Here is a 26,006-nt window from a genome sequence, read left to right as displayed (position 1 = left end):
TTTGAAGAAAAATACTTATGTATGTAAAAGCGAAGACATGTGTCCATTTTTGTTAAAAATTAAAAATATAAAGAATGCAAATAGACAACACATAAATGAAGAATACAAATAAAATATAAAATAAAAATATTTTTGTTCTTTATGTTTGTTTTGTACCCTCTTTTTTTTTTTAACCATGTTGTCATGTCATGTCATATCTAATTAGAAGACAAAAACATTTTTTCATTTTTATTAAAAATAAAAAATAAACATAATTAAATAAGAAAATAATATATTTAAAAAACAATTGATATAACGTGGCAGCACCGTTCAAAAATTAATAAAAACCTTATAGAGTAAATTGGCAACATTTAAACCTTATAGAGTAATTTGATTAAAATAAATAAATTCATACCTCATTGATCTCTTGAACATTTTTTTCTTATTTTAACCGACAGCGACGATATGTCATTTTAGGGATGAAATCCCATAAAACTATTTTTAAAACGTGCCCCCAAACAAGTTTTGCTAAGAAATTTGTCTGCTGTTTTTCTATTGTATTTTGAGAAAAATTAAGCTTAGTCCCTAAATTTTTGTGGGGTTTTAGTTTAATCTTTAAGTTTTCAATTTTGACAATTAGATTTTGAATTCTTACTCTAATTTTAAATATGTGTCTCTATCAATTTAATGTCCATATTAGACCAATCCATTAATACTTAGTAACTCTCCTTTGACATGTAGGTGCCCCGCGGCATACTTTAAAATTATTAAAATTACACATTATATTTTTAATTTAATATAATTGTGTCACATGACATAAATGGAGTAAATGATGTCTCAAACTAGAATGACACGACATTAATTGATTGATTTTTAATTAATTGGACAATAGATTGATAGAACATATTTTTAAAAAAAAAAAAAAAAAATCTAAGGAATTAATTGTCAAAATTAACAACTTAAAAAATAAATTAAAATCACGTTAAACCGAAGACTAATGATATTTTTCCTTTTAAAAAAGGAACTTATATAATTTTTATAAAATAAATATCAGATTATATTTTTTGAAAAATATATATAACATCTTCCCACGTTTGATGCAAACGAAATCTTCACCAAAAAAGAAAAGAAAAGGGGGGCTTTGGCCTCTCTGTATCGTTCACTAGCTCCTAATTCCAAACGCTTCTCAAGCTGGGGAAGGTGGTGGACTTAACGGCGGTGGTGAAAATTGCTGGATGCTGAGGCCGGCGAGGTGGATCCCGTGGTGGAGGTGGAAATATATGTTTTTCATTATTTTCTCAGCAAGGCGGGAAATCGATGTACTTGCTGACGATGAGGGCAGAGCGGGAAAGGTTGGTGCCGATCTGGTCGGTAGTTTCACTTATTTGTTCGATATTCTTCTTTTCTTTTGCTTTCTTTCTATTTCATCTCAGTCTATTGATTTCCCTTTGCTCTCCATCTAAACCAATACTTAGCATAAAAAATTTCGATAAAATTTGATGTTCAAGAGATGGAGGGTTGCTTGAAAGAGATGATGAATCTGAGGAGAAAAATTTGACTGGAAATATGAGTAGGTAAATTGGAGTGCATATCTGTAAGTTTGTAACGCAGCTTTAAATCAACGAAAAAAAATTCTTCAAAATTTGGAAGGTACTCGAAAGAAATGTTGGGAAATAGTTCTCGTTAATTTATACAAGTCCGTGAGTAACCATTTAGTGTAATCAAGAGATAAATATACATTTGAATTTGAATTTACAGATAATAGATGATAACAAATACAGATCAACTAATCCTCTCTTCATCTTTAATCTTCTTATCTTGATCAAGCTTCAACAGATGACATTGTAATCTCTTATCTTCTTTTGGTTTCAGCTTAAGATTCTCTGCTGGATCATTTCAATGACAACGGCTGCTGCTCTGTTTTATTTGAAAGAAGTTGAGAGTGTTCTTTGTGTGCAGCATCAACATCTTCTGGAGAAGCTCTTGGTACCAAGGTAATCATGCTAAACCGGAGTTTATCACCAAATGTTATAATATGAATGAGTGGGAGATGATGATGTAGGAGTAATCACACTATAATAAATGTGGTCATCCTCACACCAAATCATCTCCATAGAAGGTGATAACTTCCATGAAAGTTATGAAAAAAGAACTGAAGAGTTGCATTGCATTCTATAAATATAGGATGATGTCAAAATGTTTTCCTTTTCTCTTTGTTCTCCATCTGATTTCTATCCTAACGAGAACAAATCCTTTCATCTATCATTCTTCTATAATTAAAGGATGCCACTGCAACCACCACACCTTTATCTTTAACTGCCTCAATTGCACCCCCACAAATTTCTTGAAGTCTTTCAAACTGTAAGAAAAAGACTTACAACATAGAACAAAAAGTTCCACATCACATACCCAAAACACTTGCACACAACAAACAAGACATGAAAAAACAAATATAAACTAAACCTTTCCTTCTCTCCTTTGCAACTCCACTCCCCTAAATCCATCTAAAACTGAGGCCCAACAAAAAATTTACAGCTTTCATTCTCTTAACAAGCAAAGAGACTTCAAATGCATTGCCATAAGAAATTCCACAAATCTTATCCTTTCAAATATATAGATGAGTGTACCTTCAACGAGGCAGAAAAGGTTCACATTTTACGCCTACTTACTGCAATTAAGACATTCTTCGATCACAGCACTGAACCACAATCCCGCACAACTCTTCAAGGTATTTCATCAATGTCATTAACATATTTCTGACATTGCATGTAAACGACAACCCTGGACAAGCCTTTAAGCTAGTGAATGGTCGATGTTGTTAACGTATTCCAATACTTGTCTGTTATAATGTTATCGGCAATGATGTCATAGACTCTTCCAAATAACTAAAGATGTTTCTTTGCATTCTGACGTCTATCTTGCGTATATAGCAGTCTATCTTGCGTATATCTCTTATAAGTTGGCATGTTTTATTCATTATTAGTGTTTTATTTTTTTATTTTTAATTAAGAGTGGATGGAGCTTGCAAATTAGTAATAATAGAGATGTACTCAAGATGAACGGCATAATGCAAAGAAGCATTTTTCCAAACAAAAAAGTTCGATCTCACAAGAGGCAACCAAGTAAACAGATTCAAGGATATTAACAACCCAGGTGACTTTTCCTCTAAACTGAACACCCTAAAACAAATAGCCTATCCATGAATTCCAAACAAAAAACAAACTTTAAATTCAAATGAACCATTTCCATGGAAACAAAAAAGGAATACTTCCTCAAAACTCAATCTCTCCTATTTCCATGTGAGAAAGCAAATCCACATCATCTCCATAATTCAACTTCAAAAACCAAACCAAATCACAGTAACTAAACAAGATCTCATTTTGAATCGCAAAAAAAAAATGTCAAATTTCAAATAAAGAATTTCGTGAAAATTTAGAGTTTAACCTATTCAGAGCGAATCGTTTGGAAGCCGGTATAAGGGATTGATTGGCCAAATCGTTCGAATCAGAAGAGGGACTGGTCGTTTTTGGCTGCAGATCTTGGCTTCTTCTCCAACTTAGGCGACAACAATGCTTCGATTTTCTCTAGGCGGTCGAAAGAGAAAGGGAATTGTTGACACGAAAATGAAGAAGGAATTGGATGGAGAGAGAGAGAGAGAGAGAGAGAGTATAAAACTCTCAAATAATGAATGGTGAAAGCTTTTGAGGTTGGCAGATTTGGAGAGTGATGTAGACCACAATGCTTGGGAATATATGAGGAAGACCCGGACATATTGTAGTGTGAAGACACCCCGAAAGATGGTGACACGATCCCAGACTCGCGTTGCAGCAAAGGAGGCTCCTGAAACTACGATCGATCGCATGTTGACTGCGATCGAGCGCTCATGCCCTAGAAGTTTGAGAGAAGTCCTTGATACTGCGACCGATCCTCTCCTTTGAGTGCGATCGATTGCGTGATCGAGCGCACCAAGCCCCTGGAGGTGCAATCGAGCACCCGCGTGCTGCGATCGAGCGCACGCGGGAACACTAAGTTATTTTTTGCTGCGTTTTTAAGTTTAACCTGACTTTCTTTCCTTGTTTTGCTAGGATTAGGTTTTTGGAGTTATTATTCCGTGTTTTACTAGTAATAGGAGTCTTGGGGTTATAAATACATGCTTATAGCCTGTAGAAAAACAGCTTATGTTGATTTATCAGTTTTCTCTTAAGTAAGAATTACTCATGGGTGAGTTTCTTCATATTTTTCGTTGGGCTATAAATAGACTCTATAATTTTGATATGAGTTCTTAGATCATTGATAGACTCAAGATCTAAGAATTATTTATCCGTTCTTCTTGTTACTGTGTTTTTGCATCCTACCAAGTCAGGCTGCATTGGAGAGGAATCTGACAAGAACTAAATTGTCGAGAAAAGTAGCGACATTGATGTAGAGAGTTTTTTTTTTTTGGGTATAATTTCTCCAAATTTCGACGAAATAATGAAATGCCGATCTCATTGAGAATTCCCTAATTTAACACGATGTTGTATAGAATTTTTTCCTACTCAATTTAAACTTTGTCCTTTTAAGTTATATTGGCGCAAACTCAATCACAAAATAACATGCTTTGACTGTTAACACTTGTTTTTATTTTTCGTTCCCTCTCAATTTGCTCTCTTTTTAAAATAAAAATATTAATAAACATCTCAAAATACAAAACATTTAAAATTATTTTTATTATCACAATAAAACACTTTTTTAAACAACTTAAAATACAAAACATTTAAAATTACTTTTATTATCACACTAAAACACTTTTTCAAACGCATTAACATACAGATGAATATCCAGGGGGACGCCCACGGGCAGCATTTAGGTTTCTTCAAATTGCATATCACGCAATTTTTCGTTCGAAAGAGAAGGCGGAGTCACCCTGTGATTGTTTGGTTGTCACGGATGAAGTAGGAGTAGAAAAGGCAAAAGCTGATCGCAATTGAAATGCCAGAGATGGACAAGGTTGCAGGGAGGTTAAGAAACGTCGCAAATTCACAAGCAAATCCGAACAAGATGGCGGTGGACAAAATCCAAACGGTGAATTGCAGTCTCTTTTTCTTGGACGAGTTATTGCTCGGAGGCAGCTTGTTAATCGCCGTGAAGCAGTGATCCAGCCAAAAATAGGCGAAGTAAACAAAGACGATGAAAGCTATCATGGGTATGTCGTTGTGGGTGTATGCGCGGTAGATCGTGCCCAAGCTGCTAATCGTAAGGTTAAAAAAAGCGAAGTATGGGAAGAACTTGAGACCGTTATCTTTGCTATCAGGGGGAACTGTATTGTGATTACTACAACGGTTTGTCGACATAGTAACGGCGTGAGAAGCAGAGAAGCTAGAAAATGGTGATGGTATTGGTGTGGCTATGAAATTGGTTTTAAGGGTCTCTATATATACAAGGTTGAGGAGCAACATCCTTGAAAGTTCATCACCGACTGCAGCTTCACGGTAACGGTAAGGCTACATTTGTTTTTTTTAAAAAAAAGAATAATGAATACTTTTGACGAACTTTATAGTCGTTGTACCCTTCCGCGAAATTTCGTTGCAGCTTCGTAGTGAAGAAAATAAGGTCGGGGAAAAAGAGTTGGGCCCACCAAAAATAGAAATTTAAGCAGTTGGGCCCACAAAAAAGAAAATTTTAGGCAGTTGGGGCCCACAAGCTCCGTTAAGTGGGTAAGAATATGTTTTTTTTTTCCTTTTTTCTATCGATTTTCCAAAAGTTTTTGAATTTTGCGTTTGTGATTGATAATACTTTGAATTTTTTATTTTAACGGGTCTTGACATTTGTGCAATGATAAATATGTCTCTCCGTCAAATTTTTCTATTCATATCATTCGTGCCAAATGACCCAAACCAATGACAATTAGACACATGTATTCAAGTAGATAGTAATGTAAAAAAAAAAAAAATTGTAGGCCGGTCGGCAAAAGACTTTAATGGCAAGTATTATTTTTTTTTAAATTTAATTTTTTAACATTCTTATTTTTTATATTACATCAATTAATTCTGTATTATATTGAAATGCCCAAATCTTTTACCAAACAAGCTCATAAATTATCAAAGGTTAGTGCATGGGTGCCCTAGCCAAGTTCGAGCTCAAGCTCAACCTTAGTTAGGGGCTTTATGAGCAAAGTTTGAACATGTGTGTTTTCAGTTGAGTTGAGTTTGGAAATCCCTCTTTATTACTTACCAACATTCTTTTATAAGATGAATGGCAGCATGATTATCTTATTGTTCACGTCTTTTTTTTTGTTTACTTGATTAGTGTTTCATATTATTTAGGTTGTAGTTTATATATTAAGTTGATATATTTGTGCAGGTGGCCCAAGTAACCAAAATATTGTGTTTCGTCTTTTAAACCCTGAAAAATAATAACAAAAGGTTACCTGTTTTATAGGTTTATGCATCGACTCTAACAGGGTTGGAAAAACCTTTTTTGGCTTCCACCTTTATCGGAGTTGGAAAGTTGGAAAACCACCAACACACTTGAGATGAAGGTGATTTTTGAGCGGACTCTACCTCAAAAAAGTTCATAGTCGGTTGAAATAGTTGGAAATGGTCGGATATGAAGAGATCTTGAATCTCAATCTCGTTCCTAAGACACGGATTTTTCGTCTACGTGGAAGATGTTGTGCGGGGTGCGGTGGTGTGATGGGTGTGATTCCGTGTGAAGAGAGACAAGAGAAGGGAAGGGAGCTAGTGAGGGAGATAGGAGAGATAGGGAGGATGATGGGTCTTAGAACAATTTGAACGAACGGCGCAAGTGAAGAGACAGTTTCAAAACGACATCATTTTACCACTTTGGGTTGATGTTTGGATTGTCCAACCTTTCTATGTTTTTCGACGTTGTAATCTCAATTTTCCCGCTCCCCCCATATTGAATAGAAAAAAACAATTGATGAACTTTCCAAGTTATTAATTACATGGACTTTTCAAATTATTAATACACCAAAAATCTTCACTAAAAGATAATTAGCAGCAAGTGGAACCACTGCACCAAAACGAACCCCATTTGGGCATCCGATTTCTGATATTCGAAACTAGCACAGGTTTGAATCAAGGTGAATATATTTGGGTCTAGAGTTACACCTTCGGATCCAAATGGGCGTCAAATATCGCCTCTTTTTCTTGTCACGCACTTTCTCGTTAGAACGAGAGGGCCGAGATTTTGCTGGGTTGTCATCTATGAAGTAGGAATAGAAGATGCACATGCTGGACACAATTGCAATGCCAAAGAAGAACAAGCTTCCAGGCAGCTTAAGGAACGTGGCAAATTCACAAGCAAATCCGAACATGATGGCGGTTGACAAGACCCAAATGGTGAATTGCAATCTCCTTTTCTTGGACGAGGTATAATGATCACTTGGAGTTTGAGGCAGCTTGTTAATGGCCGTGAAACAGTGATCGAGCCAGAAATAGGCGAAGTAAACAAACACGATGAAAGCTATCATGGGGATGTCGTTGTGGATATATCCGCGGTAGATTGCGCTCACACTGGAAATTGTAAGGTTAAAATAGGCTAAGCTGGGGAGGAGAGTGAGGGCGTCATATTTGTTATCAGTGTTGGACTCGTTGCGAGAAATGGGAAGTATAGTTTGTTGCCTATGACGGCCTGTCGACATTGTTGCTACTTGCTAGCTAAGAAAGACTGAGCTTTTAGTAATGGCGTGAGGAGCAGAGAAGCTAGAAACTGGTGCTGGTTGCTTGCGGACATTGTTGTAATATATATAGAGAACATAGATCATGAAGGGCCACTTCCTCGAAGAAAGACTAGCGGTTGAGTGCTTTATTCATGGAAGTTACAATGAAAGCTTCCGGAAGAAAGCAGGTTAGTAGGTGGATCGGTGTGGACTCTGGACTTTATCATACTTCCGAGATGGGACTCGGAACTTTCTGCGTGGCGCGATAAGTGAAATTTCGCAGCACCAAGACGCGGCAAAAAAGTAACTTTTAACACAGTAAATTAACAAAGTTCTATGTATCAAAGCAAGTGGCTCAAGAAAGTTTTTAGTAACAACGATGTAAAGAGGCATCATCCGATAGGCTTGTTGGGAATTTTTAAAGAAATAAATAGTATCTATTTTGATTAAGGATCATTTTCATTTCAAACAAAATTACCTATTTCAAGGTAAGGATTTACACGATTTTACTTTATTTTAGTTTTTTTAAAAGTGTGTTAATATTAATTTCATATACACAAACTTTATATCCGAATGATGAAATATATATTCTTAATTTTATTTGAAAGGAAGAGAATTTTATTCAATCTATTTATTGTCATGATCTACAGTTAATAGATCTAACCCGAGAAGTACTAGAGACCTAAACAAATAAACTCAAAAAAAATTTTAAATTAAAGTGACAAACCGTGAGTGGCAGTCAGGCAAAGAAGAGGGCAAGAAATAGAGAATTGCATTTTTTTTAATTTAAAAACCTTTGTCACGTCATGTTGAAATTTTTTTTGAATTTATTTATTTAGCTCTTTAATACTTCACGAACTAACTGTGTATAGAAAATCTATATTATCACTTTTTTTTTTATATATATATTTTTTATAATATTAATTCATTAACAGAAGTTAAATGCACCAACATACAATGAATAGATACTTTTCATTTCTGTTCCACCTAGGAAAGACAAATCGACGCTACAATCGTAGAAATCGTATTTGGAATTTTGAAAGACGTTTTTACTACCGTTTGGAGAGAACAATAAACCCTAAACCCTCATAACCGCGAAGCCATATCGCGATTCCAGTACCAATCCAAGTCGGTAAATAAAACCCGGGCAATTCACACTCGAGTACTTCATTCTTCGCCTTCCACTTCCTCAAGCCTCTACGTAAAGCCAGATAAACCTCCACTGATTTTGGCGCTTATGATTCAAAAAAATAAGCTGAGAACACAGTAGCAGCAGCAGAAGAAGATATGGCTTATAGTGGCGCAGCCATGGGTGCGCCATCGGCTGGCGGCTCGGCATCGGTGTCGATGGTCAGGCAGGTGAAATTGGACAAAGAGAGCGAGCTGAGGGTGGAGGTCCCTAACGATACGCCTCTCCGGCTCCGCCTCCTCAGCGGCACGGCCGAGATCTTCGGTGCCGAGCTCCCCCCTGAAATCTGGCTCAACTTTCCTCCCAGGCTCAAATTCGCCGTAAGCTTCAATTAATTTCACATCATTTTCACTCTTGAGAACCGGCGGTGTTTGCCAATAGCTGATAATTTGGGGTTTTGTTATCGGTGTTAGTACGCGAAGAATGCTTAGAATGTTAAAATTAGGTTCGTAAATGGTGTCTGTAATGTGTATCACTGTATGTATGCTTAGGCTTTTAAATTGACTTTGATAATGCATTTGATAGGGTTCAATGATTGTTCGAAACTGCTTTCTAATGTATGCTTCTTTTGATGCTAATCGTGCTTTATGATCTCGTATATTCTGCTAGTTCTCGGCTTTTGAAAACATTTCTGCTAGTTGTGACGGGATTAGTCCTTCCCCACGTTGAAAATTTTCCCTTTCAAAGTAAGTGGTACTGGATGGCTAGAAGGGCCGTCATGTCAATTATAGTGAACACGGTTCCCTTGAATATAATGGAATGCTTGGTGGAGCTAGGTTATAGAGTTGTTAGTTTCCACAGAAGGACCTTGATAAAGTGAATGAATCCTTTATCTATGTATTAATTTGCTTTTTGTTGAGGGAAACTCAATTTTCATGTGTCAGGTTTTTACTTGGTATGGGGCCACAATTGAAATGGATGGCACCACAGAACTTGATTATACCGCTGACGAGGTTTGTGCTTTTGCTCTGCTTGTTTTTAGTTTATTCCTTGTTTTGTGTTTGTAATTTGGTTTATGCTATTGCCCTGGCAAATAAAACTAAGTTCCGTGTAAAAAAAAAAATTGACGACTGATGATAGTGTTGCTATCCTTGATTTTTAGACACCCATGGTTGGTTATGTAAATGTTCATGCCATACTGGAAGGACGAAGAAATCGTTCAAAAAAAGCATCATCATCTAATGACTCTGATTCTTCTCAGGTATTTTCACACACCTCATGTGGATCTAGCTTTCAACAGCGTAGAACACGTTATGAGAGATGTTGAATGGCTTTCATTGTCATTCCTGCATACTTTATGAAATTATGTTCATACTACGTATACTTTATTGTCATAGTAAATATAAGGAATTTCCAGAATGTTCTTTGTTTATCCAATGTAATTTAAGGAGACACAGATAAAAAAGACAACAAGAATGAAGAACCAGAAAAAAAAAAAAAAAGGACACAAAAAAAAGATAACTAGTTATACTTGGTGAGAATTGTTTCTCCTTTTCTAATAAATTTCAATCAACTACCTCATCAACGTTAACTTTCCTAACTTACTTTCAGACATGGGATCTATTAGTATGTCAATATACTACTTTTGAGTGGTCAGGGACCTAGGGTGATTGTTGTGGGACCTACAGATTCTGGCAAGAGTACCCTATCAAGGATGCTTCTTAGTTGGGCAGCCAAACAGGGTTGGAAACCTACTTTTGTGGACTTGGACATTGGTCAAGGATCTATTACAATTCCTGGATGCATTGCAGCCACCCCAATTGAAATGCCCATTGATCCAGTGGAAGGAATTCCTCTTGATATGCCCCTCGTGTACTTCTTTGGGCACACAACTCCTAGGTAATTAATTTTTTCATTCTCTGTCAATTTCATGGCTATGTATTGACCTATTGATTCATTCATCAATTGATTTCCACATAATAAGAAACATCAACAATCTTATGAGATTTATAAAAATGTTGTTTCTTTGCAGTAACAATGTAGATTTGTATAAGGTGCTTGTGAAGGAGCTTGCTAGAATGCTGGAGAGACAGTTCACTGGAAATTCTGAATCTCGAGCTGCAGGCATGGTGATCAATACAATGGGATGGATAGAAGGAGTAGGGTATGAGGTAATTGAGTTTTAAAGCATCTTGTAGTAATGACTATATCCCACTTCAATTTTCGAATGCTTGTGTCAATATACTAATATTGGAACTATTGTTTAATTACTCCCATGTTTTGTATTTTGTTGCAGTTGCTTCTACATGCAATTGATACGTTCAATGCCAATGTTGTCTTGGTCTTGGGTCAGGTAGATGTCTATTTTTTGAGTTTTTGTTTGCTTTAAATGTCCAAGTGCCATCTTGCTAACATCTTCCTAATAAAAACACATATTCCCTTTATTTTCTGTACTTTGTCTCTGTGTGAACTAGCAAATTTTTGATTGGGTGTGATAGTTGATGACTCGCTGTCTCAGATATTGGGACATGATGCAAATGTGCTTTGTTTCACAAGTCCAATAAAATATCTGGACAACAAAACTAATCCATAAACCGTGAACTTCTTTTTTTTTTTTTCTTTTTTTTCTTTTTAATTTAGTAAATGTGACCCACCCTATCTTCAAATGTGCTTCTGTAAAATGATAGTTTGGATGATTTTCCACCCACTTTCAGTTCCGTTTCAAAGTCTCTGGATTTTGTGCTGAATTTGGAATATTTTTATGATATTGAAAAATCCTGTTATACATACGCACGCAGGGTAATGCTCAAATTACTGACAAATATACGGCAAGTTCCTGCAAATTTTGTCTATATCTTGATCTTGACATAATGTAAGACAAATTTTTAAACACGAAGGGCACGTTTGGTACATGGAACAGTCATTCCTATAGGAATATGAATGGCTATTCCTAGGAATACTAGGAGTTGGAATAAAATGACCATTCTTATTCTTTAGTTTGGTGATGATAACACATGATTCTCTCACGGAATTCAATTTCAATTCTTAAAATACCCAAAATTTATTTTAAAATAATAATAATAAAAAAAAAAAAGCAAAAAAACCCCAAAAAAATTGAAGCATTTAGGCAAAACACTTGGGGTGGTCATGACCACCCCCGACGATGCTTGGAGGGTGGCCCATTGGCCGTGCACCAGGGGTGTTCACGGCCACCCCCGATGAGCATCAGGGGTGGTCTTGGACACCACTTATCATTGATGGCATCAGGGGTGGTGCAATCATCCTCGTTCTTTTAGGGTGGTCAGCCACCCATATAATTTATATGTTTCAATTTTTGTTTTTTTTTTCAATAAAAAAAATTTAGGTTGCAGAAAAAAACAATGATGAGTTTTTTTTGGAAAACCCATTTTGTTCCTAAGGAATGGCTATTCCTCTCATTTTTTAGAGGACTAATTATTTTTCAATTTAAGAAATAATAATTCCCATGGGAATGGCTATTCCTGGGCATAATGTGCAACCAAATAAAAAAATTGCTATTTCATAGGAATTAACTATTCCATTCTATGGGTTTATTTTGCATACCAAACATGCCCTAAGTAGGTCAATGTCACTGAGCATAGATCATAGTTCGCAAACCATTCCCATGTGATTGTTGGATGATATGCACTTTATGCCAATACTTCTCAACCGTGGAATCTTTTTCTAGGCAAGCATCACTCAGTTTGACACATGGATTGATTTCTGGAGTCCTTGTGTATGAAATTTACTATTTTTTTTTTTCTCTTTCTGAACTCTTATGCTGGTGAGCCCTGAGTTCTTATCTTTGATCCCGAATCATTTCTTAAAATAAGAAAATGGAGTTTCTTTTGTTTATGGTGCACTAAGCCATTTCTTTTGATATCCATGCAGGAAAAACTTTGGAGCATGCTCAGAGATGTCCTGAAGAACAAGCCTAATGTAGATGTTGTAAAACTTCAAAAGTCAGGTGGTGTTGTATCCAGGAATGCCAAAGTTCGTCAGAAGGCCAGGAGTTATAGGATAAGGGTAAGCCACAACTTTTAGGGTTGCTTAGTATTAAAATGACTTCTAATTTATATCTTCTTACCCTTTTATGGTGATTAAAGGTCTGTATGTAATAACTAGAACTTAGTGGAACTGAATTGAAAAGATGTTTTATGTCATAAACTTACTCTGATGGATGGTTACTGGGTTATGTAACCTACAGCATATCCAAAAATATGTTGAAGATAAAGGGTGACTTATTTTATTGCTTTATCAGGCCTGGTTCATGTACCTAACCCCTTATTGGAACGAATCACAGACCTGCTCTATTGTGGTTGGGACAGCAAGTTCCCAGGTTATTGCCACCTCACAAACCTTGTGGGGCTAAATGACTTCTAGTCTAATCTTATAAAAACTATAATTGTCACCTATGGCAGCATTTTTGTTGATTAATACTAGATTTTAATGTTGATACATTCTTATTTTATGTTCAAATTAAACTTGGTCGTTGGCATCCATTTCTCCTCCATTTAGTGAAGTTATTCATTTTCTGTCTTTTTATTCTAGAAAAAGCATCTTATCATTTAAGGCACGTGAGCAGTGCCTAGTTACAATAATATGTTGCCTTTTAATCTTTCGTATTAATGTTTCCTCTTAATGACAAGGCTAGTTTGTTTTACTACCAGGAATATTTTTATGGCCTTGCGAATGATCTGTCCCCGCATTCTAATATTGCAAATTTTAGTGATTTGTTTGTCTATCGAATTGGGGGCGGACCGCAAGCCCCACGCTCAGCATTGCCAATTGGGGCAGAGCCTGCTGCAGATCCAACCAGATTAGTTCCTGTTAGTATCAACCGGGATTTGCTCCATGTTGTTCTTGCTATCTCATTTGCCAAGGAGCCTGATGAAATAATTTCAAGGTAATTTTGTTCTGTGGATTGTCAAATACCTGAAAAAATTCTGAGGAGCCCACTTTATTGGGATATAATGAAAAGAAGCATCAGTGAGATTTAATATGGCTGTTACATGATGATTTCGGAATTCAACCTGGTGATGCCCCAAACATTATACATGCGTAGCAGTGTGCTAGCCCTAGGACCTACCATTCCAATGATTCTCCCTATTGATAATGAATTTAAGAAAATATTACTTGCTATCTGTTTGGGATATTGGTTTATATTTGAAATCCCATATGAATGAACCTGCCCAAATGTGCGGTAATGCGTCTGATCTGGGCCATAATCATCTTATAATTCAAGATAATATCTTTCTCTCTCTCTGCTGACTCCAATTTTTTATGCAGTAATGTTGCTGGCTTTATTTATATCACAGACATTGACATTCAAAGGTTTGACTTTTGAGTTTTCATTACTGATTTAGAAGCTTTTTTGTGGAAATGATACTTTGATATGGTCCTAACTCTTCATATACATTACAGGAAGAAAATTACATACCTTGCACCAGCTGCAGGAGAGCTCCCGAGCAAATATTTAATAGTAGGAACCTTGACATGGCTCGAAACCTGACAGATTTGCACAGGAAAAAAAGAAAGAAAGAAACTTGACCAGTTTATCAATCTATTTTTGTGACTCAAAAGCCAACATTTTGTTGTAAGGTGTGGCCAAGTGGTGATTGTATGCTACCTTTGCTTTATTGATCATTGATAAGGGAAACAAGGGTCCAAATACCTTTTAACTTAATATATTAGGTTGTGTCCTGAGAGCTTGTTCTAGTGTAGTGATATCATTATCAAAAAGTAATGTTACTAGTGTTTTAATTTCCATTTTTCTCTAGCAGGGTTCAATCTCACGGCAGGCATGTGGCATATAGCCTGTTTCACTTCTTGAGTTTAAACTAATTCTCTGGAAATGTATAGGGCCAACAAGAAAGGCCTTGAGAACAGTGAGAAAGGCTGGTTGTGGAATAGTTTGATCCAGAATTATTCTTTTCACAAAATTGGGACGACTACATGCCAACAAATGTAGAGTTGAAATAGGGTTTGACTTATTTGAGTAAGTCAGGATATTGGGACTATCTGGAAATGTGAAAAAAAGTGTTGCTGGTCCGTTGAAAACTTCACTCAAGTGTTTCTCATTGAAGGGTTGTGGCAAGAAACTTGCTGCCAGTATCCTACGGTTAGTATATGTATGAACTTATGTATTATATGAACGTCAAGGTGCATTTATTTAGGCTTTTATATATATAAGATGGCATTGACTCGAACAATAATTAATTAATTATAGTTTTTAGTTAATAACAGCGTTGAACCAAATAGTAACTTTTCAGTTAGTAATAGATAATAAAAATTGGTAACACTCCCGGCTCTGCTCTATATGTGATCAACTAGGGTACTCTAGAACTAGACAATTAGGTTCTTAAAAAAAGTAGGGATAAATGCAAAATTAGTTGGTGTAGTTGAACTAATTTGCAATTAGCTCACTGGCATTTAAAAGTTGGCTAAGAACTCCCTGTTGCAAGCAAAAAAAGTAGATGGGCTCCTACTCTAAACGTTCATCCAAAATCTTGTAGGTATCCGGTAATGTGTCATGCCATATCCAATTATCATGACATGTGTTACCACCCACAATAAAATAAAAAATACAAATACAACAATATTAAATATAAAAATAAAATTAAAGTGCTCGAGCCATCCCCTTTGGGCAAATAGGGGGTTACTGAACCACCTTCAATTGTAATAGATGGTTGTAGTTTTATTGTGGTAGAACGTATATGATTAGTGTTGATGTGGCATTGACAATTTTTATACAAAATTTGAACAACAGTTGGGTGTAAATACCTATTTATTTATTTTTCTTACCATAAAGAGTTGTTAGCCAATTTTTATACGATATGGAACTAATTGCAAATTAATGCAATCGCATGACTAATTTTATGATTTTATGTTTTATGTTTTATGTTTTATTTTTTTTAAAAAAAAGTATGTGCACTTTTAAAAGCCAATATGGGAATTGAGAACTCTACTATATTTATGGTTCGTATTAGACTATTATAAAAATTTTAACATGCTTAACATCACTCTACAAAATTTCAATCCGCAATTCACATGACTAAAATGCATCTAAAAAAAAAAAAAAAAAAAGCATCTATATATATTTTTGCCGACAATAGCAATCCTTGTCAGAAATGTTTGGTATGATCCAATAGAGAGTAGAGATTTTTGGGTCTGCCAATTTTTTTTTTTTATTTATTTTTTTTTTTTTTTAAATTGAAGAGGAAAGAGGTTACATGAGGAATCACTTGCCAAATTTAAAACCAAGAATCACTTATTAGAAATTGATCAAATTATATATCAAATTTATTGGCCTCCATGAATCACTGATCATAAATTAGTATCATCAAAAGTATATAAAACTGAGATAGCATTTTGAGGCATTAATACTAAATTTAGGATGACTAAACCCCTTTAAGGTGATATCATTCCTAAAGGATTAACCTTCTATCCCTAGGTTTTAGTTTTGAATCCAAAAATAAGTTTTGAGGCATTCCAACCCAAATATTAGCTCATGAAAATTTAGTTAATATCACTCAAATATCTCAAAATACAACCCAAAAAAACTTGTTATTTCTCATGGAAATTTCATCAAACATATAGAATGCAAAAACATAAACATAAACACCAATGACCCAAAAAAAACACAACAAAAATCTTTCTTCTCATATAAACGTGTTTTAAAAATAATAAAATTAAAAAAAAAAAAAAAAAAAAAATGGCAGACATTTTGGCAGCGGAATAACAGGACTCTTCAATACATGGAACATCAAATGCACAAATTGCAGTGGAATTTGACATCTTTACAAAGAACATTAAATACATTCCACTGAAAACGGCGGCATGACATTCATTCATCTTTAATATGTCTGCATGTTGGAGAACTTGAAAGGGTAAAATCATTCCAGACGTACATTGCTCCATAAACATATAAGAATTTCCAAACGTTGACTGGTCAGTAAAATGTATGGAACCGAAAAAATATTTGAAACAGTATAAATACTTTCATTTTTATTATCATTTTTTAAAAAATTGACGTGATAATTATATAAATAAACTATCATCTTAATTTATAAGAATTTATAATAAAAATTATAATACTCTTAACATCATTTATATCGGGCATATGCTTATGTCATTTTTGTTTGACTTGCTTATTATCATTAACGGTTAATATATATATATATTTATATGAAAGAGAAATTGCAGGCTGAAGTCTTGATAATTATTATTATTTCTTTGTTTCAAATTTCAACGTCATATCCTAAATTATTGCACCTTTAACATGCAATTATGCAAATGCAATGTACATGGATTCATATCAGACTATATATATATATACATGGTGATTGGATGGAGCACATCTGGTGAGGCCGTTATCTGTTAAGACTTAAACGTTAGTAAGCCGCAAAAGGAGCAGCCGTGAAATGACAGAAACTCAGAAAGATCAAAGACATAAAAAATAAAAATAAAAAAACAAAAACAAATTAAACGCCACCAGCAAGAATTAAGAAAGCCCTTGACAGCTAGACAATAAGCCCACGTTGTTGTTGTTGTTTCATCTGATATTAAGACTAACTATCACTTCATTACGTAGCCAAAATCCAAGTGGCAATTTTATTTAGGAACTGCTTTGGCATAATGTCCTCCATTGCTCATGCCATTATTAGGAGTGATCATTTTGGTTTAGTATTATTAAATTAACAATTATCCTAATAGTTTGATATGACACGAGAAGATGAATTTTTAATTTCTTAATTAATTTTTTAATATTTTTCTTTCAATAAGTGAGATTCAATTAATTTATTAAAATAAAAGATAAATTATCAATGCAAAGTTTAAACTTCAAACAAATTACCAATTATTCTAAAAATTGAAACCGTTAAAAAAATATATTTAATTTAATTAATATTTAACAAGGTATCAAGTTGGAGATTAGCCACGAGTGCTGTATAAAACCTTTTCTTTTGAATTTTATAAACATTCATGTCATGTCAAAGTCATTAATCTAATTTCAATTGTAAGGATTTGTACGAGATGTGAATCAAGGATGATGCCAAAGTGAAAATGGACAAACATAAACTTGAAAATTGATATTAAATATCATTCATTTTCATATAAGTTTAGAGTTTATCCCTTTTTTTATGCTGAGTAAATTCAGGTAATAGCCTAATTAATCTATTAGTACGTGTGTTCAGCCTGTTCAGGTCTTTTCGTAACATTTATTTTTGTTGTTTTATGTTGATGTGTCATGCCTAGAGCTTATAAAAGTTATTATCCAAGTAAAAATTGAGGTAAAACTAAACTGTCTTATGGTTTGTGAACATGAACCCCACTCGCTCCCTCCCCCTCCCCCTCCCCCTCCAAGCATAGGCAAGAAGATCATTTTAAAGGGCAAGACCCGATTTTAGCAAACTCTTTACTACGTTTTTAATAACTATATTTTAAAATTGCACGTTTTGAAATAACACATAATTTAGAATCTGGATTAGACTATCAAAGTCTATCCCTAAAACCAAATTAAAAAATAATAATAGTAATAATAATTTCGGATACATGTATAGTTCAAAGACCATGTCTAATAAAATCATTTTTGGGTACTTAAGGAAATGTCAACGAGATTAAGTTCATACTTAAGCTTAGAGTTTTTCCAAAAGCTGATGCATTTCTGAAAAACGTCCTTAAAACAATACTTTTTTAACCTATCTCTCAAACTGCTGTAGTTGTCATTATTTAGTTTTCCAGATCCAATTTTATCCATATCACGGGGCCTGCAGAAAACCCAATAAATATATATATTTTTTATCACTTACCTCCTCGCACACTTTCTCTGGGATCTTCGTCTCCTTTTCCTAAACAAGAGCAACACCAGCACGGTTCATGCTGCAACCCATTTATGTTGGTCTTGTCTTCTGCTTATTGGAGCTTCCAAAAAAAAAAAAAAAAAAAAAAATTATTTGTAATAAAATCTGTGAAATGTGTAAAGCAATGGAGTAAAGAGCAGAGGCTAACGTGAGAAAACAATTGATTGAAGTACTCCTTTGATTTGATGACTTGGGAATATGCCAAAGGCTACTGTAGATATAGACAGGGACATCTCTAGCTAGCTGTCTCTCTCTTGCCCGACCTACCCATCTTTCCATGTTTCAAACTGCCCGACCTGCCCGTCGTTGGAACTCTCTCCCTCTATCTCAACTCCCAAGCACTCGCTTCTCTTCTAGTCTCTATGCCCACTTTTTCTTCTTCTCTCTCTTTCTCTGAGGCCCTTTTGACTACATTTTACAACTGGGTCTGGGCGAGTTCTTCAGTTATTCCCGATCTTTGTCTCGCTGTTGTTTGAGTGTTCGTTGTTTGATGAGGCGTTTGATGGGGTTGAATGATTTGAAGTGAGGTGGTTTGGTTTTTTTGGGGTATGAGAGTTTGAGGATAAGAGTTTCGAGAAGAGATGGCTTTGGAGCCTAATGAAATTAAGGAGGAGGTGGCTTTGGATGTGGGAAAGTCAAAGGGAAGGAATAAGAAAGGTGGGGGAGAGACCGAGGCTGGCTGTTGGGGAAGTACGTTCAGGTTCTTTGGGAGCTTCTTGTCTTCAAGATCAAAAGTTGATAGCTCCGCCAGTGGCCCTACTGCCCATTCTGGTAATCCCTTGCTTTCTTTGTCTCGGTATATGCGCAAAATATTTCTTTTGGAGTACTGATTTCAGGTTTGAACAGATTTTTTTTCTTTTGTTTTGGTCAGTTTGCTAGATCAAGTGAAGATGTACGATAATTTCTTTTCGATATTGTGGGAATACTGATTTTGCATCTTTAGAACTTTTTGGATCTAAACAATTATTAAGAAAATGAACAAAGGTCGTAAAAAGTATGCATTTTTCAACTTGTTCAGTAATATTGCATATTTGTAGGTGATGAGAGTTATGCAAATTTGACTAATAATTATCAGCAATAGTATTTGAAACAATTAGGCCCAGTTATGGAAAATTTTCATTTTTATGATTTCCTTTGTATTTGCCCCTTTGACATGTATATTTGTTTGGTCAAGCAACAACATTATGTTATCATTGTCAGCTACTTAGGTGCATATTGACCTTTGTATGATTTGGCTGCTTGATTGCTATTAGTTAATCTACTAGTTCCAAATTGATGAGGAATAATATGCATAAATTCAGTAATATGGTGGGATAATGTCATGTATCATACATTTTGGGTTCCTAAAAATTAGGGACAATGAATTTCAGTATCAGATCATTTATTTTTTGTCTAAATCAGCAGAGAGTAATTCTACATTTGAGAAAAGCAGAGATCAACCAATTGCTTCAGTAGGGTCCTCTACAACCACTAGTAATACGGGAAGTACTTCATCCATTTCAAAATTCAGTTCTACATCAACGTCAAAATTAAGTACTTCTTCCACATTGAAACTCAGCGAGGAGCTGAAGGTTGCTTCTCAACTTCGGAAGTTTATGTTTAATGAGCTAAAGTTAGCGACGAGGAACTTCAGACCTGATAGTATTCTTGGTGAAGGTGGGTTTGGCTGTGTCTTTAAAGGTTGGGTCGATGAGAACGGCACTGCTCCTGTGAAGCCTGGTACTGGACTTACGGTTGCGGTCAAGATTCTCAACCATGATGGACACCAGGGTCACAAAGAGTGGCTGGTATAGTCCCTCTTATCTTTCTCTCTCTCTGCGTTGTGTATATATATATATATATATATATATATGTTTTTTAAATAAAATATTAACTTTCGTTTCTATTTGTATTCCAGGCTGAAATTGATTTGCTTGGTGACCTCACACATCCTAATTTGGTTAAATTGGTCGGATTTTGTATTGAAGATGATCAAAGGTTATTAGTTTATGAGTTTATGCCTCGGGGAAGCTTAGAGAACCACCTTTTCAGGAGTATGCAACAAATCCCTTATCTTCTTACTTGAGCTTCCTGTATCTTAGACATTTTCAGTTGATCTCAATGTAATCCATTGTGAAAGTAGCAAAATCTAGAAGTAGTTGACTTGAACATCAGATCAGACGTAGGAATTAAATTGGAAGTTTGTGGATAACTAGCTCATAGTGTAGTTTCATTTCAATGTGGAGGGAACACTTTGTGATGTGGTTTAATCCATTGTGAAAGTGGCAAAATCTAGAAGTAGTTGACTTGAACATCAGATCAGACGTAGGAATTAAATTGGAAGTTTGTGGATAACTGGCTCATAGTGGAGTTTCATTTAAATGTGGAGGGAACACTTTGTGATGTGGTTTATTTTTTCATTACAAGTACTTTGTGTATGTGATTATCTATTGGCTGATGATACATATAAAGTTTGCACCAGAAAGACCAAGTTAAGAACTTCCAATTGCAAAATTAAATACATTGTTGATGTGTGATCTAATGAAAAAAAAATACCAAGGTTGAAGGTTAGTGTGATTAACCTAATCAAAGAAGTATATCTTGGTAGAGGATAGATCTTTTGGAATAATCATATATATGTAGGTTTTATTTCTTTTTTTACCCAAAATATTTATTATTGCATTAAAAACTATTGAGGAGTACAATGAAATGGCTATTTAGCATTTATATGTCAACATGGACGCCTATGGTTGTGGCCAGAGTAACCTAGTGCATTCCAAGTCTTGTTGAGTTGCTCCATCAGATGTCTCATATTCTTTCAGAAGCCAAGTCACCCTAGATATGTCCTTATTGTATTTTTTTTCTTCCTGATATTTAGATATTGTACAAACTGGCGCATTGCATTCATGTGAGACAGTAGATATTGCGCTCTTGACTCTTTTCATTTGTAACCCTGATGTTTAATGTTATCTGTCAACAACCATGTTGATACTGCAGGATCCCTGCCTCTTCCTTGGTCTATTAGACTGAAAATTGCATTTGGTGCTGCCAAGGGCCTTACCTTTCTTCATGAAGAAGCTCAAAGACCAATCATATACCGCGATTTCAAAACATCTAATATTTTATTAGATACTGTATGTGACTAAAACTATGCAAGAGTTGTACTCCCTCTTGATATTCCATTCTGAAAATAATTGTCTATATATTTTAGGATTACAATGCCAAGCTCTCGGATTTTGGACTTGCCAAAGATGGTCCTGACGGAGACAAAACTCATGTATCTACACGAGTTATGGGAACATACGGCTATGCAGCCCCCGAGTATGTCTTGACCGGTGAGTGTGATTACAATTAGCAGCATGATAATAGTTGGTACGACGGCTGCTTTTAATACAATTACTAGCTGGTGTTGGCCATTATTCTCATGTTGTTTTATGTTATTTCTTGTTTTCTTGTTTCCATTAAAAAAAGAAGAAGAAGATTTTAGTAAATGCCATTTAGTCAAATACTGAATATACAACTTTAGTATTAGGCAATTGACAGTTTTCTGTTAATCTGATGACTTGAATAATAACAGGAAAAAGAACAAAGAATAAAACGAATAAGATATAGGACTGCAAACCCTTCAAATAGTTAATATACAACTTTAGTATATGTTGCTGTGTGTTCTAGACTTGTGCAGCAGTGGATGCTTACTTTCAGGGGTTTTGGCTCCTAATGACAGGCTGGAGCATGTGAGATTATACTGTATATAACGTAGAAGTGGGAAAGAGGAGTTGTTAACAATGGAGTGGGTTGAAAATTGCCATATTTCCCTGAACTTTAGTAGTTCACATCAATAAACACAAGAACTTTCTAGTGGAAGAGGCGGCAGGAGGGGTGGGATGGCATAGTGCTTGTGACGCAAGCTAAATTGCTGTTCCATATGTATTTTTCTTCATTTAACCTAACACATGCTACTCTCGCTTCTTGAAAATAGTTCACCTTACTGCACGACACTTAAAGGAATTGGTGTTGGCAAAACATCTGTTGATTTATGAATATGTTGAAGGGTGTATCTATATGAACCAATTTATCTTTTAATATGCTAATATTGAAGATGAGATTGACCCTTGAAACAACGCAGTTTCCAAAAGAATACCAGTCGAAGCAGTTTAACATTCTAAGGGTTGAGTTGCTTTTGTTTTTCTTTTTTCTTTTTTTTCCTTTTTTTGGCGATGCAAGGGGCGGAGTTCCTTAAGTAATATAAATCTGACAGTTATTGCATTTCTACTTTCAGACCTGGCCAAGTTGCTTCTTTTTTATGGACTTGTGGTTTTAAAGAGTTGTGTAGATTCTCGTTAAAGATATGACCTGATGATGTTTAAATCTGACATGTTCTTGGTTCAGGACATCTGTCATCAAAGAGTGATGTCTTCAGTTTTGGAGTAGTCCTACTTGAATTGCTGACTGGCAGAAGGTCCATGGACAAAAAAAGGCCAAATGGGGAGCAAAGCCTTGTCGGATGGGCACGACCACTTCTTGGAGACAAGAAGAGGTTATACCAGCTAATAGATCCTCGTCTTGAAGGTCACTTCTCAATCAAAGGTGCAGAGAAAGCTGCCCAGCTAGCTGTCCGTTGCCTTGGCCGGGACCCAAAAGCCAGACCTAAGATGAGTGAGGTTGTTGAAGCCCTAAAGCCTCTGCTGAACCTCAAGGATATGGCCAGCTCTTCCTCTTTCTTCCAGACCATGCAAGCTGACCGTAGCAGGTCCTACCAAAAGGCTCCAAATGGAACTGGAATGCGGGCAGCATCCATGACGAGGAATGGACAATCAATGAGGAACATTCCAATTATAAATGGTCCTCGTGCTTCTCCGCACCCTCATCCGCTCCAGTCATAAAAACCAAGTGGGAGAGAATCATAGAGCTTTTTTTGGTAGGTTTGTTATATATCTTTGAATATGTATGTTTGATGAAAACTCCCTAGGGGCATCTTCATCCTAAGATATAGAGTTGGGGTAATGCATCTTGAGCCATGAACCAGAAATCATTGGTGTTAGGTCTATTAACTACGAGCCATGCACCATGATAAATCAATGCCTAACGATACGGTAGTAACGGTACTTGTCGAGAAATGTGTGAGACCCCCCATGGGTCGAATTGAAACCACTCTTTGGTGTAAATTAGGATCATCTAAGTTCATAATTTCAACCTGAATCCTTTCATGGTATAGAGATTTATCATGACCTGTGGCTGGCGAATCCATGATTTGGTTTTGCTTGCTATCGTTAGACCCAATGCAGCAAGTTTTCTGGTTCAAGATGTATTATCCAGGAAAGAGGAGGCCTCAAGTGTAAGATCAAATTCTTCGATTTCTATTATTTGAAAAGGTCTTTTTCTTTTTCTTTGTACATTATCAACCGTAAATTCAATACCAGTATTATCCCATGAAAACAGAACCAGCTAAATTGTATGCTTTCTTTGCTTGTAAAGGAGCATGGTAAATAACAATTTCCTGAATCTCATCAGATCTGAGTATTGGTTCTTTCCTAACGAGCTCGAGTATTATGAGCTTAGTGGTGGCTGCTTAAAAACCCAAAAACCCAAGTATTTCTCTATTTGTCTGCTTCAGTGTTGACTTTCTCCAACTTCTTGAACAACCAAACAAAGCACAATGTGTTCAACGACAGAAGAATCCTTGGCAATTTGTTGCTCAAGATATTAGTAATTTGGACAGCAAATATGTGCAACTCGAGTAGGTGGGTGGGCTATTTGAGATCTGCTCAAACAGATGGGTTAAAATTGTTGGATATCTCAGTCCTTTAATGCTCCCTTGTGTTGCTTTTACCAAATTTGAAAGAATAGTTTTTTTGCAATGCACACTGCCACTGCAATCACAGCACTAGTAGATGGCTGATGCCCTTTGATTACAATGCCAGCAAAGCAGTAAGAGAAAGTAAGGGAATTTGCCATTTTTACCTCAGTGATAATTGATGTTGGGAGGTCACTTTCTTGGAAATCTCTTGGGAGTGCGTCATTCATCCATGTCAGCGCAAACTCATTTATGAAGAATTATGAGTGTGTCACAGCAATAATGGAGCACCTTCAGCCAACCTACTCCCCCCCTTCTTCATTCCCTTCTTCATTCATCCATTTTGAGGAAGTTTTTTTGTTCATGTCGCAATCATCATAATTTTGGCGCTGACCAACTATTAATGGGTTGGTTAAGCCTTACATGATTACATCACTATACTCTTCTGGACATCCACATTCCTAGTGGGGGGAAACGTCGTCGTCATGGCTTACACCTTGGCAAGCGCTTGGGCGTGACTCACAAGCTCGCTTGACATTTGCCACACAGCCTGGCCTACACGGCTACACATGGTGATTGGTGATGGGCTCCCTATTTTCAATGACTTCTCAATTCTTATCATTTGCAACAAAACACATGATTAACGTTTACAACTCTTAAGTGCTAAAAATTTAGGATAATTTATGTTAAATCATCGATTGTTCCCAAAATTCTATGTTGATAGGAAAATAATGAATTTAATAATTTAATTAATATTATGACAATATATACGTAATGCTCTAAAGCTAAGAGTCAAGTCCTCCGCGCCTAAGAACTTTCGGAAGAGGGAAGATCTAGATCCCTCCTCCCTTTTCATGGTAGCAATGGTCGTTGTTTTCTCTGTAGGCTCCACCGGCCTCCGTTTCTGGTGGGCTGCTTTAGATCTAGTATCTTCAATCTTCGATCTGATCGTTTTCTTCAGCCAAAGCGTGTTTTCCGAATGAATGGCTACGATGTCGTACTTCTCCACTGCTGCTTGTGGGGGGTTTTTGTTTTTATTTGTTGTTGTTATTGTTGTTGTTTTTATTTTATGGTTCTAGCCGTCGGGCTGAGAACGTGAATAATGCTTCTGGCTTTTGGGTCGAGAGGGGAATGGTTTGGGTGTAAGTATTTTGCTCATACCTGGAAAATGGTTTCTTGTGCTCCTAAGAAGAGTTTACGTTAGCAGATCTGTTCTATAATCTGAAGATCAGGCTGGGATAGCGGAAGTTTGACGTCATAGATTGGTTTTTCATTGTAAGATTTATTATGTTTTCGATTTTTTGACGTGTAATTTTTTAGCTTCGACTATGATCTTGTAGAACTGTATGTTCTGTAATTGTAAGAGTTTTTATGCTCTTGACCACTATTAATGAAATCTGATTGATTTTCCCTCCAACAAAAAAAAAAATTCTGACAATATATACCCTCCTTTAAATTCAACTATACTAGTAATATTCAATTATGGGTGTATTTTTACTTAGGAATACAGGATGAAACATGTCCACACAAGAGGAGAGAATGAGACTCGAACTAGTAACTTCTACTTCATTAGGCGTAGTTCCA

At 35.7% G+C, this 26,006-nt stretch overlaps 3 protein-coding genes across 7 annotated transcripts; all 3 read left to right on the top strand.

Moving 5' to 3' along the window:
• Positions 1–1,102: 1,102 nt before the first annotated feature.
• On the top strand, positions 1,103–6,948 carry LOC132182321 (uncharacterized). Of its 5 annotated transcripts, XR_009440281.1 has the most exons (4): positions 1,103–1,331; positions 1,852–1,973; positions 4,804–5,456; positions 5,551–5,692. XR_009440281.1 is itself a non-coding variant. In XM_059595533.1 (3 exons), the coding sequence occupies exons 1-3, from the start codon at positions 1,215–1,217 to the stop codon at positions 6,416–6,418; spliced, it is 273 nt and encodes a 90-aa protein (XP_059451516.1). In that variant the 5' UTR covers positions 1,103–1,214; the 3' UTR covers positions 6,419–6,948. The 5 variants fall into 5 exon arrangements, 4 of the variants coding, with proteins under 4 accessions (XP_059451516.1, XP_059451513.1, XP_059451515.1 ...); XM_059595533.1 differs by lacking the exons at positions 4,804–5,456; positions 5,551–5,692 and adding an exon at positions 6,400–6,948 and having other exon boundaries at positions 1,103–1,346; XM_059595530.1 differs by lacking the exons at positions 4,804–5,456; positions 5,551–5,692 and adding an exon at positions 3,516–4,365 and having other exon boundaries at positions 1,103–1,346.
• Positions 6,949–8,616: 1,668 nt separating this feature from the next.
• Positions 8,617–14,558, top strand: LOC132182868 (protein CLP1 homolog). Its single transcript, XM_059596225.1, has 10 exons — positions 8,617–9,151; positions 9,716–9,784; positions 9,934–10,032; positions 10,429–10,670; positions 10,804–10,942; positions 11,068–11,124; positions 12,681–12,815; positions 13,460–13,695; positions 14,079–14,123; positions 14,214–14,558. The coding sequence occupies exons 1-10, from the start codon at positions 8,930–8,932 to the stop codon at positions 14,299–14,301; spliced, it is 1,332 nt and encodes a 443-aa protein (XP_059452208.1). The 5' UTR covers positions 8,617–8,929; the 3' UTR covers positions 14,302–14,558.
• A 4,403-nt stretch (positions 14,559–18,961) lies between these two features.
• Positions 18,962–24,021, top strand: LOC132180712 (serine/threonine-protein kinase PBL34-like). The gene is made up of 6 exons (XM_059593619.1): positions 18,962–19,420; positions 20,051–20,436; positions 20,547–20,682; positions 21,626–21,762; positions 21,840–21,963; positions 23,018–24,021. Exons 1-6 carry the CDS (start codon positions 19,231–19,233, stop codon positions 23,509–23,511), a joined length of 1,467 nt encoding a protein of 488 aa, XP_059449602.1. The 5' UTR covers positions 18,962–19,230; the 3' UTR covers positions 23,512–24,021.
• Positions 24,022–26,006: the final 1,985 nt, after the last annotated feature.

This window comes from Corylus avellana, chromosome ca5 (assembly GCF_901000735.1).
Source record: "Corylus avellana chromosome ca5, CavTom2PMs-1.0".
Taxonomy (NCBI): Eukaryota; Viridiplantae; Streptophyta; class Magnoliopsida; order Fagales; family Betulaceae; genus Corylus; species Corylus avellana.
The sequence above is the reverse complement of the archived record's forward strand: the minus strand, read 5'-3'. Positions and strand labels throughout refer to the sequence as shown.